Source organism: Tetrahymena thermophila (assembly GCF_000189635.1).
Source record: "Tetrahymena thermophila SB210 genomic scaffold scf_8254777, whole genome shotgun sequence".
NCBI lineage: Eukaryota > Ciliophora > Oligohymenophorea > Hymenostomatida > Tetrahymenidae > Tetrahymena > Tetrahymena thermophila.
In genome coordinates, this window is record NW_002476535.1 from 270,891 (window position 1) to 290,452 (window position 19,562).

Below are 19,562 nucleotides of genomic sequence, written 5' to 3' on the forward strand. Positions count from 1 at the left end.
TTTTTCATATTTTATTTTGTAATTTTTTTTACTGTAATATCACTTATTCAATAAATGTAGATACAAAAATTGATTATTAGGTAGTTTTCATGCATTTTATTTTAAATATCTAATTCAATTTATCTAGTTGTAATATTATAAAAAGCAAATGATTTTATTTTTTATTTTTAATTTCTTTAAATTCACAAAATATAGTTAATATTGTCAAATTATAAAAAAAGAAACAATTATAAATTAAACACTTTTTACAATGAATGATGAATAGGCACAAAACCTTCTTTTTTTAATGATAGTATTTTATAAATTTCAGTCTATGTATTTATTTATTCATTAATTTTTATCTTTAATTACCGTAATCCCCTGTTAAGAATTTTGTACAAGTTACGAGGCAAGGATCAAATTTTATTTATTATACCTCATAAATTTATGTGGTTTTTTTTTATTTTAGATGTTTCAGCAAAAATTAATAAAATATAATTTATAATTTCTAAATATAATATTATTTATTTATTATTAAATATTAAAATTTTATAAAAATAACTCTAAATTTTTACAAAAATAAAGTTACAAATTAATTTATTACAATTAAATTTAATATTTTATTATGTTTATATATATTTATTATTATCTTATTTAATCAAAAACATTTTCTGTGAACAATTGTTGGACCTACTTCATCATATTCAGCCCTAGTAACCCAAGAAGATTAGAAAGATGAAAGGGATGATAAGATTGATCCACCAATAAAAACTGAGTATTTTCTTTCTGGTGGAGCTACTACTCTAACTTTAATACCAGGTGGAGCAAGAGCACTAATATCCTTGGATATTCTTTCTGCTATACCATCAAACATAGTTGTACCTCCAGATAAAACAATATTTTCATAAAGATCTCTTCTAACATCGATATCACAGCTCATAATGGAGTCAAATGCTAGTTCACTTATTCCTTTATATTCTTTACCAATAAAGTGAGGTTTGAAAAGTAACTCAGGGACTCTAAATCTTTAATCCTAAACTGTGACCATATTTCCATCAGGTAATTCATATTATTTATGTTTAGAAGAATTATTTTAGTAAGCCTTTAATTCTGCTTCATAATCGAGTGCTACATAACAACATTTTTCTTTAATGTCTCTTATTATTTCCCTCTCAGCTGAAGAATAAAAATTCAAACCAACTTCATACATCAGTTTCATTAAGTATTCAGTAAGATCTCTACCAGCTAACTCATTTTTTTTTATAGCATGAGGTAATGCAAATCCTTCAAATATAGGAACTGTATGGGTAACACCGTCACCAGAATCTACAACAATACCTAAAAAATATTTTAAAATTTTTAAATAAATTTATATTTTTAAATTAATAATTATTTATAATTTGTTAAACTTTTATATGTAAAAAAATTACCTGTAACTCTACCAGCAGAATACAAAGATAAGACAGCTTAAATTTATACATAAAATGAAGGGACATTGAATGTTTCAAACATAGTCCTTGCCATTTTTTCTCTGTTTTACTTAGGATTCATGGGAGCTTCAGTCAACATGCATGGATGTTCGGATGGATCAATTCTTAGTTCATTATAGAAACAATGTTGCCATATTTATTCCATATCATCGTAGTTAGTAACTACACCATGCTCAATAGGATATTATAAATTCAATACACCTTTTTTAGCTAAAGCTTCATCTCCAATGTAGATTTCCTTTTATTCAAAAGTTGTATTTAAATATTTTGGTCTACCAACTATTGAAGGAAAATCAGTTCTAGGAGCATCATCGCCAGCTATACCAGCTTTGCATCTTCCAGATCCATTATCAATAACTACAGCAGGAGAAGTTTCAGACATTTAAAATATCTAATTATTTAGTTTTATTTTTTATTTTATTTTTATTTATTTATTTTGATTTAAAATTATTATGAAAAATGAAATTTATTTTTAAAGAAACTTTTGGACTAAGAAAAAAAACAAAAAATTGATGTAGAAACATTTTTAATTAAAGGATTTTTTAGATTTAATATTTTTTAAGGTTATTTACCTTAAAATTTCTCTTAAAATTTATTATAAGGGCAAAACAATCAAAAAAATGAATGGCAGCTTTGAAAGAAAACAATAGAACTAGAATGATAAAAAAGTAAAATAATTTTGCGAATTGCTAAATCATTTATATGTTAATGAATTTAAATCATAAAAAATAATTTTACTCACAAATATTGTAAGTAATATTTTTAATCTATCAATTCTTCATTAAGAATAAATTATTGTGTTTTTATTTTATTTATTCTAACAAACTAAATTCATAAATAAATATTTTACAAAAATAATACATTTTCGCAGTTAATATAATAAAATATGCAAGCTATAAAAAATATATATTATATTTAAATTTTACATTTTTACTTCTACAAATTCCTTTTTAAATTTAATTTTAAGTAATTATCTTTTTTCTATATAGGATTTGATCAGAAAAAACCTTCACATAATATCTAATTTACCTTTAACTTAAAATATTAAAATTTTTAAGGTAACTTACCTGATTATATAGTTTAAGAAAAGAGTGTAGTCACTTTTTCCTTTAAAATTTTTGCTATTATTAATTTAAGACACCATTTTAACAAAGAGGCTTAAAAACATCATGAAAGACTAAGTAAATTTTGATTTATTATTTATATTAATAAAATCAGTTAAAAATATGAAGAAATTATATAAATAACAATGAAAATAATTTTAAATTTTCAAATCACTAAAAGAAAATACATCATCAATAAAATGAATATTTACATATAAATATTTAAACTAATATTAATAAAATAGATGAAATTTGTAGAAAAGCTCTAATTTTAAAAGCTTTAACAAATCTATTCTCAAATAGAAACAATAGACAAGAAATAATTTAAATTATATTAACTTACAAAAATAAATATGGAGATTTGTATTAGTTTAAATATATACTATAATTTTATCAATTTTCATGTATAAAAATTAACAAAAATAAAAATTTTTAAATTTATTTTTAACTATTTCATTTAAGAGTTGAGATTATGTATGTATGAAAGATAAATAATTAACTTAAAAAGTATTTTAGATATCTCAATAATAAAATAAATATATGTTTTGAAGGAAATAATAATGTAAATTATTGTTATTTTTATTCTATTCTAAATAATTTAAATTGATAATAAAACTATCCTTTAAAAAATTTAAAATAATTATTTCTTAGTCGTAAGAGAGTTAAAAAAGTAATACTGAAAAAAAAATGTGATAATGCCTTATAAGTACTAATGCGAATGAGAGTGCTGGGATTGGGTTTACCTCTGTAAACTCTTTTTTTTTTCCAATCATTTTTGAATTAAAAATTTTTTTACATACATTTTTCAATAATCAACAATATTATGTTCTTACAATTATTATTAATTAAATAAAAATATTGTGTGAGCGTTGTATTTTCTATGTTAAGTACATACATACATGCACTTTACTAAAAATTGAATGCTTACTAGAAATAAAATATTTACTAATTTTAGATTTGAAACCACATTTTTTAAAGAATATTTTTTCAAACTAAATTGTAAATTTTTAATTAACAAATCATTTTAATATTTAATATAGGTGTTTAAATAATTTTTAATAGTTATTTTTTTCCATATCCATTAAAAATAAAAGTAAAAATTACTAATACTAATCTAATCAAGATTTAAAATATACCAATAAATTATATGTAAGTAAAATTTTTAAAATATCAAAAATAGCAATAAAAAAAACAAAAAATTAATAAATTTAATTTTGAAAAATTTCATAAATTATAAAAAATACTTAAAATAGCGATAAAATGATACCAAGTTCTATCATTTTATATAATAGGTATATGCATTATTTAAACAGTTAAGTTTTTAAATATTTGTTTTAGAATTTTATGATATTATTTCAATAATTAAAAAAATTAATTTTACTACAAATAATAGTTTAAAGGAGTTTTGGTATTTTATTTTTACTAAGTTGTTTACAATATAATATAATTCAGAGATGCTAATACACAAATATACTCATAAAAATGTATACAATTTAATAATATTAAGAAGAAGACTAGTAGGAAAAAGAGTTTTTATTATAATCTATTTAATTTTATTTTTAACTAAAAATTATGATTTCTAAAGGAAATTTGCTATTCATTAAATTAGCTTTTTCTTTATAGAATTAAAAGAATTTTGTAAAAAGGACTTGAATTTTGATTGCATTTTCTATTTTTTATTTGGAGTTTAAGATGTTGCATTAATCAAATCAATTACTTAATCAGGGGTATAATCTTATCTCCAATTAGCTGAAGAACCTCTTCCTTCATCATATCTTTTACCAGTATTCTTAAATACTTCCCTTAGCTGGAGGCTTTCAACAGCGAATAGACCAAATAGCTTAGCTGGATCATCTCCCCTTGCCTTTTATTCTCTCACTTTTTCAGTTACTTAATTTAAGTCTTAAGCCCATGCTGGAACTTCTTTGTTATTGCAGTACAAAATTTTTCTTTACTTGACAGTTTTTAATTTTTATGGACTTTGTAGTAGTTATTTATTTTGATAAATGTAAGGATTCATACTATTGCTGTCATTATTACTCATAGATATAAACATATTTTAGTTCATCGATTATTAAGATTCTTGTTGCTATCCTCCTTTTGATTAATAGTTATGAAAATTTATTCCTTGGAATGAGTCTTAAGAAAATGTTGGAATATTTTTGAAATTTTATTAAGAACTATTTGAAGTTTCATCATAGAATAATGGTTGATTATATCCAAATCCAAAAGTGTTTTGAGTGAAATAATCTGAGTTTATTGGATTAAAGGTTTTGCTATTCTCATTCGATCCTGAAAGTTAAGAAGAATTAGTTTCAAAGATATTTTGGTTCTTATTGTTGAACTTATTTGAAGGAATGTTAAATATAGTATTGTTATTGTAATTTTCATTGTTTAAAAACAATTTATCATTAAAATGCTCTTCTTTATTCACCCAGTTGAAAATTGGTGAGCCTAAATTAGAGCTTTCATTTGAAGAATAATCAGTCATTTCATAATCATTTTCTTATTCATCTTCATCTAATAAGATATTATTATTTCCATGAATATAGAACCCCTCAGGTAATTGTTGTGGTTGCATACTATTAGCTTGAATATATTCATCATTTTCATTAAAATTTAATTATATTTGTCCATCACTATAACTTATTGATGAACCAGGAAGAAGCATTGACTCTTGGTTATATTAATCATGGTTTGAATCTTTAGCTCTCTCGGGTTACTATTGACAGAATTAAGTATTGTTTCCTGTGTTTGAGCAAAAATCTTCTATATTTATTTGTTCAATCTTCTGAGAAATTTCAAAATTTTCATTCTTAATTTCCTCTTTTGGTTTCACTTTAATTTCTGAAAATTATTCTATTAAAGATTTTCTACACTAATTTCCATTAACACCTTTTTTAGCCACTTCTAGAGTGTTACTTTTTTTATTACTGTTTTCGTTAATCATTTATTTTCCTGTTTTTTATTCTTTTAAACTCTTTAAGCTTAAGCGAGATTAAGTCATTTCACATTAATTAGGTTCTGCTTATTAATTAATTAATTAAAAACATGTTAAAAGGTATGAAAAATAAAATAATTTATTTTAATTACGATGAGAGCCATTCTTTTTTTTAGAAGAGGAAGTTGATGATTCAATTATATTTACACCATTTATTTTAACAACCAATTCTTTGCTTTAGTTTAAAGTATTATTTTGCTATTAATTAGATAATTAATTTTTATTAGACTATCTCTACTTTTTTTATGAAGTTTGTAAGATAGTTTTATTACCTTCTTCCATAAAATCTAAATCTAACTAAAGAAGGTCTTTTGATAGATCATTCATGAATTTGTCATCAAATATTTTCTTTTAAGATTTTAAATTTTAAGAGCTAGAAGGCATTTTCATCTTTTTTAATTAATTAGATTCTTCCTTATCAATTTTTTGCTGATCTAATTCTTTTAATGTAGGATTATCAATTCTTTTTCTTGGTTTTTTAAGCTTGCTTAGCTTTGCAATTTATTCAATGTGCTATTCAGCCAAATCTAATTTCTTTAGTAAAAAATTGTCATAGAAATCTATTATTTTTTAACTCGAATTATCTAGCTTGCTAGTAAATTGAAACAGTAGTTAACCAAAATCTTATTAATGACTATAATTATTTCCATATTAACAACTGTTGCTATTGTTTAAAACTTTGTTATTGCTTATATAAGAGGCACACTGTAACATTGATTTAGATATAAATAAAATAATTTGCTATTAAGTTTCAATAAAATGCAAATATGTATTTATAATTAATTATAAGATATATTTTGTTTTTATTTGTTAGTTAATTAATTAATTGATTTGGTGTGCTTACAAAATATTTAGGTAAATTTAAGTTTTTAATTACCGCTGATATTTTCAGTTTTTAATTAATTATAATTGATAATGCAAATTTTATTTTGAATTTAAAATTAAGAAATTTATAAACATCTACCTACCTACATACCTAAATCTCACTTTAATTAATTGACTATTTTAATCACCCTATATATATTTATAATTGGGTTTTTATTTTTGGCACAATTTTGTGTCTTTAGATTATTTTTAAAATTGAATTTGATAAAAATCAAACAATAAAAACAACTTCATTCAAATATTAACAGATTCTATTTGTTATTATTTTGTAAGAAAAAATAGATAAAACTTTTGAATTAATTTCAAGATTTTAGAATTATTTGTCTTTCTCAAATTAAATTTTTTTAAACAAGTAACGAGTATTTCTTTTATTTAAAAACAAGAAAATTTAAATAAAAGAGCGGGTATTTTTTAAAAATAAATCAACCTATGTGAAAGAAAGAAAGAAACATGAAATTTATTGTGGATGGAATATAATACGATATGTTTTTATGTACACACATTAAGCAAATATTTAAATTAAATTAAATCTAATGAATTGGAGACACCTTTTTAAAGCATTTATCTTAATTTCTAACCTTATCTTAGGATAAGAAATATCAAATAAAAGCCTTTAAAAAATTTAAATAGAATCTTTATCAAGAAAAGCCAAGTTTCTAATCTTTCTAATTTAATTTAACTAATTAATTGATTTAAGTGAGCTTAGTATCTGCTAGGTTGGTTAAAAGTGAAAATTTGAGGAAAGAGTTAAAGTCTTAAAATGTTCATTTCATCAAGTATCCTTTTAAATCAATCAATCAGTCATTTTAATTAAAAATTGTAGTTTGAAGTTTATTAAATTAAAAATATAAGTAAAATTGATAGATTTTATTATTTAGATATATTCATAAATTTTGCCTCCAAAATTATAGTTGTTGTACTATTTTTTATAATGTTATAATGAAGCAAATAGAAAAAATAAATATTTTTAAGTAAGTGAAGCAGTTCCACTTTAGATCAAGACTAATCCTTAGCAGGACCAAAGTCTTCTAAGGGTCTCATTTCATCGTTAACATTTTCACCAAAGATTTTTTCTTCAGCTTCTTATTTTCTTACAAGCTTCATGATAGTCTAATAGTCATCAGGTTAAACCATACTATAGTATTTCTTTACAGCCCAGAATGGTAGCCAGCAAATAGCAGATATGATTACAATATTTATAGCAAAATCAATATTGATAGCCTTCATATCTAAGTATTCATTTATGAAATAAACTGATAAAACGTAAAAGGCAATTGTTCCAATAGTGAAAAGAACTGTCATCCAAGTGATTCTATTAAGCTCAGAATGGACATTTAGAATTTCACATAATACCAATGTAGAGAATGTAATTGTAACAATATGGAAATAACTATTATCAAAAAGTGTGAAGGCAAGAGCCATGATGATCATTCCTTAATAGATACTCTTAAAGACCCACATCAAGAAAGTTTTAAGATTTAAATCTCTACCACTTTGCAATGTTTTGTACAGCTCAGGATACTCCAAAGCAGCCTTAGGATTAACATCTTGATCCAAAAGAAGGCAAAATACAGGAAGTAAAGTATAAACAGTAGTATAACCAAGCATCAAGAAACCATTGTACAAAGGAATAGGGACAAAGTAAAAGATACAGTTAAATATTGTCTACATGATTGAAATAATAGTACCTCTATTTTTTTAAAAATTAATTAGTTTATATAAAATAATTTTATCAGTTGAATTAGAAAGTTGAAATGATATTGTAAATGAGTTTGGTTTCTGTAAGAATATTTTGCTAATTTACCTGTGAATAACGAATTGACTCATAACTGCAGTTCTCTTGTAATTAAGTCTACCATGGAACAAAAGTAATTTGGCAAGATATTTAAATTTCAAAATTGAGTAATCTGAAGCAAGAGCAGCTTATTTTCCTGTAAAACAATTAAAGAAAAAACATTAAAAATTTTACAAATTTAATATTTTAAAAAGTTTACCTTCTTTGCCTACAATACCAATACCAACGTGAGCGCTTTAAATCATACCAACATCGTTGCCACCATCACCTATAGCTAATGTAATTTTGTTTGTGTGATTCTTAATACCATCGGTAACTACTGCTTTTTAAGTGGGAGAGCATCTACAACAAACAACACTTGGAGCACTAGTAGCTACCTCGAAGAATAATTTTTCTCTATGAGTGAGGGCAGTTTATAAAGAGACACCATCGATAACAAGGACAGCATTCTTTTTTCCGTATTCATTAAGCTTTTGAGTTAAAATCATTTCATCTTCAACATCTCTTATGATAAAAATATCTTCAGTGATACTCTTTAATCCAGTAGATATAGCAATACAAGTAGCAGTTTCAACCTTTAAAATTATTATTTGATTTATTAATTTCTTTATTTTACTAATATTTTATAATTATTACCTTATCACCTGTAAGCATCCATACATTGATACCACCTCTTCTTAAACTTGAAATTGTTGTAGCTACATCTTCTTATAACTTATCTTCAACACCACTATTTATTTATTAATGAATATTTAATAATTGAATATTTTTTTTAAAAAAAGATGATGTTTTGTTTGAAATATTTTATAATGATTAAAACACTTTACGTGATACCCAAGAATTCCATATTTAATTCAAGTTAATCAACAACTTCACGAATTTTTTCTTCTCTGTTACCGAAATTATCGTTACTTTGTGCTTCTTAGTACTTTCTACTCCATTCTTAATACTCTTCTTCAGTTAAATACTTTTGAGTGATGACTAAAGTACGAAGACCTTCTCTAGCAAGATTTTCACACTCATCTAATAAGAAACCTCTTTAAACTTCAGGTACTCTACTTTTCATTATAGAATCAGCACCCTTCAAGTAAAAAATGACCCTATTAGTTGATTAATGTCTGAGAATAATACCCATACGCTTTGACTCACTTGTGAAAGGGAAATTTGCCAAAACTAAAAAAGTTTCCTCATCTCCCTTTGCATTTTTGATTACAATTTTTGACTAGTCACGTTTAACCAATTCCATTTTAAGATCTTCAGCTATTTTTACCAAAGCAACCTCATCTGGAGATGAAGCTTGATAAACTTTCTATCCTTAATCAATAACTGGAGTAACATTATGGCAAACGGCTAAAGCTGTTATGATATCTCTAACAACTAATTCACGATCACGACGATACATACGACGACGATTACCAGATTGTTAATCTGCTTTAACTTTTTCTGCAACGTCAGAACAAGGACCATTTACTACATAGCATTACTTCTTAACTATATTAGATAATTTCTTAAGATTTTTATCAGTAAATAAGGTACTTTCTAAGCAGAGTTTACGGAAAATCATATCATTTTAAGTTAAAGTGCCAGTTTTATCAGATAAAATATACTAAACTCTTCCCAATTCTTCAGGAATTTAAGAATTACGAGTGATAGTACCTGGGATTTAAGGATCGTTGTTGATCTTATAAGAAAAAATAATTTTAGCAGCATCCAAATTAACACGTAAGGAAATAGGAATAATACTAGAAAGTAATAGAACGAAACGGAAATATTGAATGAACCAATTAGGACCAAATCCTTTAGCAAGAATGATCATAAAGGCAAGCAAACACATTAATCCGAAACAAGTTTTAGTCAAGCCATTAAGTTCATAGTCAACCAAACCAAATTTATATCTAGATTCTCTGGTATTCATGACAGAACGAGTATCTTTACCTGTATAAACAACCAAACCAACAACTTCACCAGCAGCAACATAAGTATTAGCCCAGAGTGTGTTTTCAAGAGAGAGAGGTTCACGGTACTCATCTTTATTTTCAGAGTCAGTATCAGTGGATTTGAATAAACCAAAGAACTTGTAAATATCTATTCTGGGAATATCTGCACGAACGCAACCATTTAACTTTTATAAATCATAGTTTTTACGTTTCTATGTATATTTAATTGATTTTCTTAATTTCCAATCAGTTTCACCATCTAATTAATCTGTTCTGATGAAAACTGTACCATCTTCTTCAGAAGTACAAATTAAAACCAAATCTGCAGGTACTCTTTAGTTGGCTCTAACCTATTAATTATTAAAAAATAAATTTAATTTATTTGTTTAAAGTTTAAAATTCAATTTAATATTTAAAAATTAAAGTTTGTTTTGTGTTTTTGGAAGTGTCGTCTAATCATTAAATCTTAATTGTAAAATTTGCTCTTTAAAATAATCTTTAATTTGAAGATAGACAGATTTTAAGATTGATAGATATTCAAAAAAATGCTTATGGTTACTAATTAATTGTGGGAGTATAGACTTTAATTTTAAAATCATTAGAACAACTGGTATTTAAATAATAAACTAGATTTATTAATGAATTAATAAATAAATAATTTAATCAAGATTTTATATCTTTTTATTTACCAGTTTACTTATGTTTATTTTCAATTTTATTATTTTGATAATAGACATCAAACTAAATTAGTTTAAGTAATATAAAAAAATTCTATTTGCAGTTTAAAATTTATAAAAATAAGATTATATCAAAAATATTTTCAAAATGAAATCTTCAAAAGGTTTATTGACTTATAAGCTTGCATTTATGGATATTAGCAATGCAAAATTATATAAAACCTATTAAAACGCTTTGTTTGTATATCCTTTTTAAAAATAAAAATTCAAATAAATCAAATCAAAACAAACTATGGATACCTCAACTAAATCTCCAGGCTTGAGCTCACTTGCATTGATTTCATAAGAGCTTCCATCCCTTCTTACATTATACTTTTAAGTATTTTATTCGGTATCTCTTATGTATCTCTTATAGTCATCGTAAGCTTCGTTGCACATAGTAAATGTGAGTACCATAACTAATGGTGCAACATAGGAAAAGAGAAAACCGACTTTAAACTGAGGAATGAATTGAGAAAGTGCAATCAGTAAAAAGAATAAATTGAAGAAGTACTTGAACTAGTTATACAAAACTTTGGGAATAAAGTTTTGTACTGTATACTTTTAATTGTTAATGACATTTGGTGAATATGTTTCAGGAGATATTCTGCCATCCATGTAAATAAGAAGGTGCTCTTCAGCCGGGTTAGGAACAGTCTGGGCTGGAGCCGCAGGTTATTTTTTAATTAATGGCTCATCTAGATCAGAATTCTCTGAATCTTTCCTATTTTATAATTGGTTCATCGAAGTAAGGATTGAATCTACTTTTTTTCAGAGCTTTAATATTTATGCCTATACTTAATTATATTTTGGTTATGTCTTGCTTTTTTGTATTATTTTCAGAAAAAAATCTTTGTTTATTTGTTTTGTTGTCTGGCTTACGTTAAAAAAACTAGTATCAGCAAAATCTATTTTTTTTTAATTTTTTTTCTTTTTATATGTTTGACTCTTCTTGTTTTTGAAATTTATATTTTATATTAAAATTTCTCCCTCTTATCTAACAAGTTAAATACAAAAAAAAAATCAAGAGCAAAAGCAAAAAAACATAATATATCAATTATCTATTGTATTTGATAAATATTAAAAATCAAATCAGGTAAGCTTAATATTTAACAGAGTAAAAATACCTATGGAAAAAAAATGTTTAAAAGATTGAAATAATTAAAATATATCTATACTGAAGCACTAAATAATAAAATATTTGTTTTATTAGGTTATTTCAGTTCCCTCTAAATCAGACTTTTATTAATATAAAATATACCAAAGACCTTGATTTATTTTGATAAAAATGAAGTATCTCTTTTTATCTATCTGCAATTTTTCCATTTATTTTATATTTTTTGAAGCTAATAATTAAGAAAGATAAAGAAAAGCAAAGAATAAATTATTAGTAAATAATTATAAAAATCAAAGGAATAAATTAAAAAAAATTCAAAATGAGTTTTTCAAAAAAATAATATTGGTTAATTGTAGTGTATAAAAAACCCCGTTCCACATATCTTTCCTTCTTTTTTATTTATTTATTATTTTTTTGATTTAATTTTTGAGTTCTAAAATCTTTGAAAAAATGTACCATTCATAATAAATTGATTATATGTTAGAATAGAAAAATAAATAATGTAGGAATTCGTGTAAGTTGATAGGATTATTACGGATGTACCATTTTTTTAAAAATCTAATTAAATAATTACTAATTATTTTATCTATTTCTATTTTATCTCTCTAACTACTTATTATTACTTATCTATTTCAACTAATTTCTACTAATACAAATCGATTTCAAAGCATAAGATTTAAGCATTTATTAAGATCACTGGAAAAGCAAACATTAATTAGTTGCTTTCAAAAATCTACCACTCAAATATTGAATAAATTTCTAACGATAAAACAATGCATTTTAAGTTTTATGTTTTCGTGCTTTTATTTTGCTAGCTAGCTCGTTAAATGTAAAATATCCTTATTATAATGAAAAGACGAGACCTATTTAATTAAATAAAAATTTAATTGTAAGGTGAATATTTATATTTTTGGAAGAACTCATATTAATTTTGATTTATTAAGTTATTTCAAGATAACTTGAATTTGTTTCATAATACAAATTATATTTGATTCATTAATTTTTATTCCTCTAACAAAGAAATAGACAAATTTATTTAATTTTATTTTAGATAGAATTTATCAAAATTATTTTTTGCCCAAGCTATAAATTATTAATTTTGATAAAAAGAAAGATTCAATAAATTGATTTTTTTTTTTTAAATATATTTTAGATAAGCTAAAAGATGTTTTGATTATATGAAGTAAATAGTTATTTGAAAACACCATACTTAAATTTTTTTCATAATGACATACATTTTTTTGTGTTTTTAAGAAAACAAATAAATTAAATCAAATATTTTATTGATATAAATTTATAAAAATTTCAAAAAAATAAACAATAGTAAGTAATTTATAATCTAAATTTAAAAGCTCAAAAAATCGATATTTTTATTATTAATATTTACTAAGAAATGAATTTAAAATTTATTTAAAATGTAGATTATAAGCTGAATATTTATTCCTTATTTTTAAAATTAAAATATTAGAATAGCCTCAAATATAATTAGAATATTATGTACTATTTTTCATTTATTAAAAAATTTATATTTCAGAAAAATATTTGTTAATAATCTACCTAAATTTATTTGAATAAATATTATGAATATATAATTTACTTTATCTGTTTTACTTCATTATTAATAATTTAGGTAAGATGTATATGTTTTTGAATTTTTGTGAAATTTCTTTTATCATAAAAAATAAAAAAAACCTCTAAAATAATTAATTAATGTTTATGATAAAAATGATTACTATTGATAAATAAAAATTAAATTTTTGCAGTTTCTTAAATAAAAAATAGTATTTATTTGAGGAATCTTTAATTTTTGAACACAAATTTAAGTTAATTTTTTTACTCTGATTTAAAACTTAAATAAATGAAAATTTTTTGAATTATTTTTAAATACATTTTGCAACAAATTGAGTATATCCAAACTTAGGTTTATTTTTGTAATATAATTATTACAAATTAATTTAGTCAGGAATTCAGATTTAATTTTTGGATAATATTAATATGAATATTGTTAAATTTTGGTTTTTGTTCTATAGGTTTTTTACGAAAAGGAATTAACTTTGATAACATTGCTTTTTCCAAAGCTTTCTACTTTTATGGGTCATCTTCATATAATAAACTTGTAAATAATTTTTAATTTTAAGTATATTCTTGCTAGCCTTCTTTCATAAATTAACCTAATATTGCATTTTTTATTTAACTTTAAGTTTATAATTCTTATTTTAGCTATTTTTATGTTTTAAACATGCTATCTTGAATTAGGTTAACACTTTTGTTTTCTATATCAAGTTTAGGATAGAATGTAGTGCTAAGTGTTTCAGACTATTTTAAGAGCATACTATTTTGTGTAAAACTTTCTTTTCTTATTGTTTTTGTGAAATTTATAATGTTTTTATTCGAAATTTAATTTTATGAAGATAGTTTTGATGAATTATTAGTTAAAAAAAGTTTTTATGATTTAATATTTGAAAAACTATTGCTGTAACTCTCTGTGAATAAAATAGAACCTAATTTTTATTAATAAATACCATTCTTAGAAATAGACTAAGTTGAACTTTTTCTATCTTAAATATTTTACTATAGTTCGTTTGTTTACCTTTATGTATTTTGTTAATTATTTACTAAATCTGCTAAACAATTAATATTAGTACTTTAGCTTTTCCTACTGACTTTTCTTAGATTTATATTATAATAATAGGACGATTATAAATTTTATTCTTTATTGCTAGGATTACTAAGTTATTCTCTTAATTCATTTTAGTTTTAAGAGCATTCTGTAAAGTTTTTTGAGTAATTTTCTTAAGGGTTAAGTACATAGTCTTAAAAACTAACTAAACTTGTATTTTTACTATTGAATACTGGCTCTCTATAATAAGTTTAGCTTTTATTAGATGCAGGAGAGGTATTAAAATTATTGCTTGATCTTCTGCTACAATCTTAAAAAAATTTACTTGCCTAAGGAGAATTCTAAGACAAGTTTTTTTAGTGATTATAATTCTAAGAATTATTAATCTTAGGTGAGCTATTTTTCAAGCTCGCACTTCTTTTTATTTCATCATATAAAATACAATATTCTGACCTTTCATGCTAAATTTTGTTTTAAATATTGTTTAAATTTTTTATCTTTTAATCAATTAATTTATTAGAATATTTTGAATTATCCAAACTCCTATAACAAGGATTTACCCAATCAATACCCGGAGTAAAAAAAGCTTTTCTTATAGCATCATCAATATTTTTTTATCCAACATAACTTTTTTTAATTTCTATCATTTCCTTTTGTATTTAATTTATCTTATTATTGGATACATTAAGATTTTCATTTGATTTTATACTTTATTTTTTATTTTTATTTTAAAATATATTTGAATTAGTTGAGTATTAGCTTACATTCTGTAAAATGTTTTATGATTCTTTAGGACTTTTATCTAATATTACTTATTGTTCAGATTTTTTATTTCCTAAATTTAATTGCTCTTAAATTTACTACTTTCTTTATTATTTTTCATATTTTATCTAATTTTTCCTCAATATTTTTTCAGTTCTTTTATTTTAAAATTATTGAATTATTTAAAGCTAAAGATTTCTCTTTTCCTAACTCTCTTTTATTAATTAATTTATTCCATCAAATCTTCTTAAAAGCTAAAAAAATATCTAATTTTTAATTTTAAAATAAAATATTAATAAAATTATCAAAACGGCAACACAATTTCAGTCAGTGTTATCACATTAAATTAATTAATATAAAAAATTCATAAATTTTTTCAAATTAAATATACTGTAAACGCTCATTAATTAAGGCACTACCTAAGTATCTTTTTTACAAAAAAATTAAGAAAAAAATGCCTTAATTAAAGTATGCCTTAATTAATGAGCATTTACAGTATAAAATGTATCAAAAAATATTTAAAAAAAGTGTTTATTTTTTTATTTTATAAAAAAGACTATTAAAATAATATAGATATACCTCTTTCTTGACTGAGTATACAGTGCAATCTATTGAAGTACACATTGCCTGCTAAAACCTTTCTGTTTTATTTTAATCAAGAAGCTCTAGCTCACCAAAAAACGAGAGATTACTTTAGCTATAAACAACTAATCTCTTTTACTTATTTTACTGCAAGTAAGTTTTTATAAAAAATCTGTCTATAATATTTTAATTATCAGTTTGCTACTAATTATCTTAAATATCTTACGAATTTTATAAGTAATATTTTGATTAATTAACATAAACTTTTTCAGATATTTCAATGTTTCCTTCTTTAATAAAATAAAAATTATTAATATGATCTTTTTCTTTATAAATAATTTAGTTTCTTGTAAAGTATTCAATTTTAGTTTCATGAAGCAACACCATTAATTTTGATTCAGGAATGCTTTTCATAAACTCAAACTACTTAAAAAATTATATTCTTTCATTGATAATTATATTATTATAGTACCCCATAATTTTATCAAATCCATCTTTTTTAAGAGTCATAACATGAGAGTCTTCTTTGCAAACCATTGTTCCAGTTCTTTTATTTAATTATTTTAATTTAAATGAGTCTTTTTACACTTACTTATTTTTATTGCTAAATTATAAAAAATATTTTTTGTATTATTTACCTTCTTGATTTTGTTAAAAGGGCAATCTCACCAAAAGCTTCTCCTGGGCCAAATATTCTAATTTACTTCATCAGAGGAAATTATTTATTTACATAATAGTTAAAATCTGATTCTTAAACTTTTAAAAATCTAGCTAACTCAAAAAATGAAACTTTATCATCACCGATTTTTGATTTTCTTTATTAATTACTGCTACTATTAGAGTTAGTAAATAATTAACTAAATTCCTCATGGCTATCTTCTGTAGATTATGGAAACAAAATCTTTCTAGAAGAACCTATTTTAGCAGTGTCTTAATCTGAATATTTGGATTATTGATGTGCTATTAAATTAAATAAATGCAAAATTATTTATTGTTGGTTTTTGTTTTGCTTAATAATCTTGGCTCAATAGTAAAGCAAAATGAATAAAATTAAATAATAAATATAATTTATTTACAATTTAAAAATAAATTTAATAAAAAATCATTATAAATATATTTACATATTTCTTGATTAAATTCTTTATCCGTTTAATTATTATTCCCTTAAGCTAAAATTGAAGATTAAGAAAGATTAAAAACTAATGGTAAGCTACTCTCTCTTGCTTAAACAATATGATCTCTAACTTATATTTTTTTTTCCAGCTCCTTCTTTTGTGTTTCGAAAAAGAAAATAATTTAAATTATTTTTTGTTTTTTTTGTAAATATTTAATTAAATTAAATATTTTAATTTTATTATTATGTTAAAATAAGGATAATTTTATCAATTTTTTAAATTTATTTTTTTAGAAATAAGTTTACTTTTTATTTAGAATCTTGAATTACATTCATTTACTTTTTATTTTAACCTAAATAACTACAATAAAAATTGCTTAATTGGAAAAATTTTAATGTAATTTACAAGTTTTTTGAGGCAAATACTCTTTTAAAAAACTTAGTGTTTTTCAGTAATCTTTTTAACTTCTTATTATTTCGTCTAATTTCTGCTTCTTTTTCAAGCAATTCAGCATCTTCATTTGATTTTGGTAATAATAAAACTACTGAACCTTATAAAAAATTAAAATAAAAAATAAAATAAATTAGTATACAAAAAGCTTGAAAAAATACAAAATTTTAAGAAGAATCTAAAAATATGTTAATCATAACTAAAAAAAAGTAAAAGAGATTTAATATAATTTAAATAAAATTACCTCTTAGCACAATGTAATAAGTGTCACCATCATCACCTATATATTAAGAAACAAATTGTATCTAAATTAACTATTGAGATGGATAGATTATAGAAAATTTAATTTAATTTGTATTTATTTTTACCAATATGGAAAATAACTTCATTTCTTTTATAGAATTTATAATTTAGTGATTCAAAGAGCTTTTCATTAGTTTATGAATTTTTAAAAACAGCATCTTTGTGCTTCTAGAATAAATTTAAATTTTATAGAGATTTCTTAAGAAATAATTTTTCATTTCTGCTTTTCTTCGTCTTTTTTAGAATATTGATAATCATCTTTTTAATTAAAAAATTTGGAGTTAATATTTGTTTGTTTATTTTTTAATTTTTGATTAGTAATAATATATATATATACCCATCCATCTTCATAGTTAGATATATCAACATTTTCTTTAGCTAAAAATTCTTCATAATGATTTCTTAAATTTTATCTTCCTACAACCAGTCTATCTAAAGAAATATTTCTAGATCTTGTCATCGGTGTAAGATCATCATTACTATCATTATCATTTTAATTACTTTCAGTTTTCTTTTCATTTATTTAAACAGTATCTTATCTTTACAGCTTAGTAAAATTTTTTGACATAAACCTCTCGAATTTATCTTCTACTTGCTTATTTATTCCTAATTTACTTATCAAATCTTTTCTCCAAGAGTTCCTTCTCTTTGTATCTATAAATCTACCAACTACATTAGCAAATCTTTTCATTTAGCTTGGTTTCTATTAAATTTAAGGAATTTATTACTATTATTAAGTATTATTTTCATTATCACTATCGCTGTTTATGCTTAAATCTAATTCATTTTCTTAACTGAAATTACTGCTACATCTGCTGTTAGGTGTAGGTGAAGCATCCCCATTTTAATTAAAAATACTTTTTTGTACTTTTGTGGTCATTAATTGTGAAGGTCTAATAATTTTTTACATATTTATAGAATTTCTTCTCTAACTTAACTATTCCTGCTTTAATCTAAACTACTCCTCTTATTCCTAGCGCTTCTAAATATTTTCTTGGAGTTTTTCTATCTAGTCTCTCTAATGGTGATCCAAAAATATAACAGAAAAAGCTTTCTGTATAAATAAAATGGTTATTTGCTCAATTTGTTAATTCAGTAGTGTTAAATTTATTTTCTGCTTCATATTTTTAGAATCTAAAATTCCTTTTCTCTTTTTATGTGGTGAGATTGGAGCAACTAATTAAAAATTTTTATAGGTTTCTTTGATAATGTCAAGTGTAGAGTTGAGTCCATCATTATTGCCCAACTTCATTTTTTCAATCAACTTTTTATCCATTTCTAATAATCTCTTATTATTTCTTCTATATTTGGTTTTAATTGAAAATAGTTAGTTCTACTTTTAATAGAGAAATTGAATTTTTTTTATGCTCTCTAAATTAATCAATAGCTTTTATAGTTCAATTTCTCATCAAAATATAAACAATAAATAAATAAGCAATTAAGCAATAATCTGAAATTATATACATTTTATATTTCTCAAATATAATATTTATGCACTCAACACTTTCCATCATAAAAATTAATAAAAAAAAGTAAATCATTAAATAAACTAACTTCTTTAGTAATTTGCTAAGGTAAATAGGAAGGCAAATAAATGAATAATTTCTACTAAATTTTATAATAAGTTTAATAAATAAATTTTCATCCAATTATTTTTCGTATGTTTATTATTTAATGAGTATTTTAATTGTTTTCTATGAAATTTAG

General features: G+C 22.7%; 5 protein-coding genes across 5 annotated transcripts; 1 reads left to right on the forward strand and 4 right to left on the reverse strand. All coding sequences in view use genetic code 6, as the record gives it.

Annotated features, from left to right (window-relative positions):
• Positions 1–637: 637 nt before the first annotated feature.
• On the reverse strand, positions 638–1,851 carry TTHERM_00372480 (actin; the record flags this gene model as incomplete). The annotated part of the gene is made up of 2 exons (XM_001009576.3): positions 638–1,317; positions 1,410–1,851. The coding sequence occupies 2 exons, from the start codon at positions 1,849–1,851 to the stop codon at positions 638–640; spliced, it is 1,122 nt and encodes a 373-aa protein (XP_001009576.2).
• A 2,318-nt stretch (positions 1,852–4,169) lies between these two features.
• TTHERM_00372470 (hypothetical protein) lies at positions 4,170–6,287 on the reverse strand (the record flags this gene model as incomplete). The annotated part of the gene is made up of 2 exons (XM_001009575.3): positions 4,170–5,599; positions 5,666–6,287. The coding sequence occupies 2 exons, from the start codon at positions 6,285–6,287 to the stop codon at positions 4,170–4,172; spliced, it is 2,052 nt and encodes a 683-aa protein (XP_001009575.1).
• A 1,167-nt stretch (positions 6,288–7,454) lies between these two features.
• Positions 7,455–11,650, reverse strand: TTHERM_00372460 (phospholipid-translocating P-type ATPase, flippase family protein; the record flags this gene model as incomplete). The annotated part of the gene is made up of 6 exons (XM_001009574.3): positions 7,455–8,148; positions 8,263–8,389; positions 8,453–8,828; positions 8,890–8,983; positions 9,081–10,540; positions 11,168–11,650. The coding sequence occupies 6 exons, from the start codon at positions 11,648–11,650 to the stop codon at positions 7,455–7,457; spliced, it is 3,234 nt and encodes a 1,077-aa protein (XP_001009574.1).
• A 2,753-nt stretch (positions 11,651–14,403) lies between these two features.
• TTHERM_000372449 (hypothetical protein) lies at positions 14,404–15,006 on the forward strand (the record flags this gene model as incomplete). Its single annotated transcript, XM_012795998.1, has 1 exon — positions 14,404–15,006. One exon carries the CDS (start codon positions 14,404–14,406, stop codon positions 15,004–15,006), a length of 603 nt encoding a protein of 200 aa, XP_012651452.1.
• A 1,174-nt stretch (positions 15,007–16,180) lies between these two features.
• TTHERM_00372450 (cyclic nucleotide-binding domain protein) lies at positions 16,181–19,131 on the reverse strand (the record flags this gene model as incomplete). The annotated part of the gene is made up of 9 exons (XM_001009573.2): positions 16,181–16,208; positions 16,460–16,534; positions 16,626–16,947; positions 17,109–17,256; positions 17,442–17,454; positions 17,508–17,652; positions 17,797–17,832; positions 17,921–18,089; positions 18,193–19,131. The coding sequence occupies 9 exons, from the start codon at positions 19,129–19,131 to the stop codon at positions 16,181–16,183; spliced, it is 1,875 nt and encodes a 624-aa protein (XP_001009573.2).
• Between the last annotated feature and the right edge of the window lie 431 nt (positions 19,132–19,562).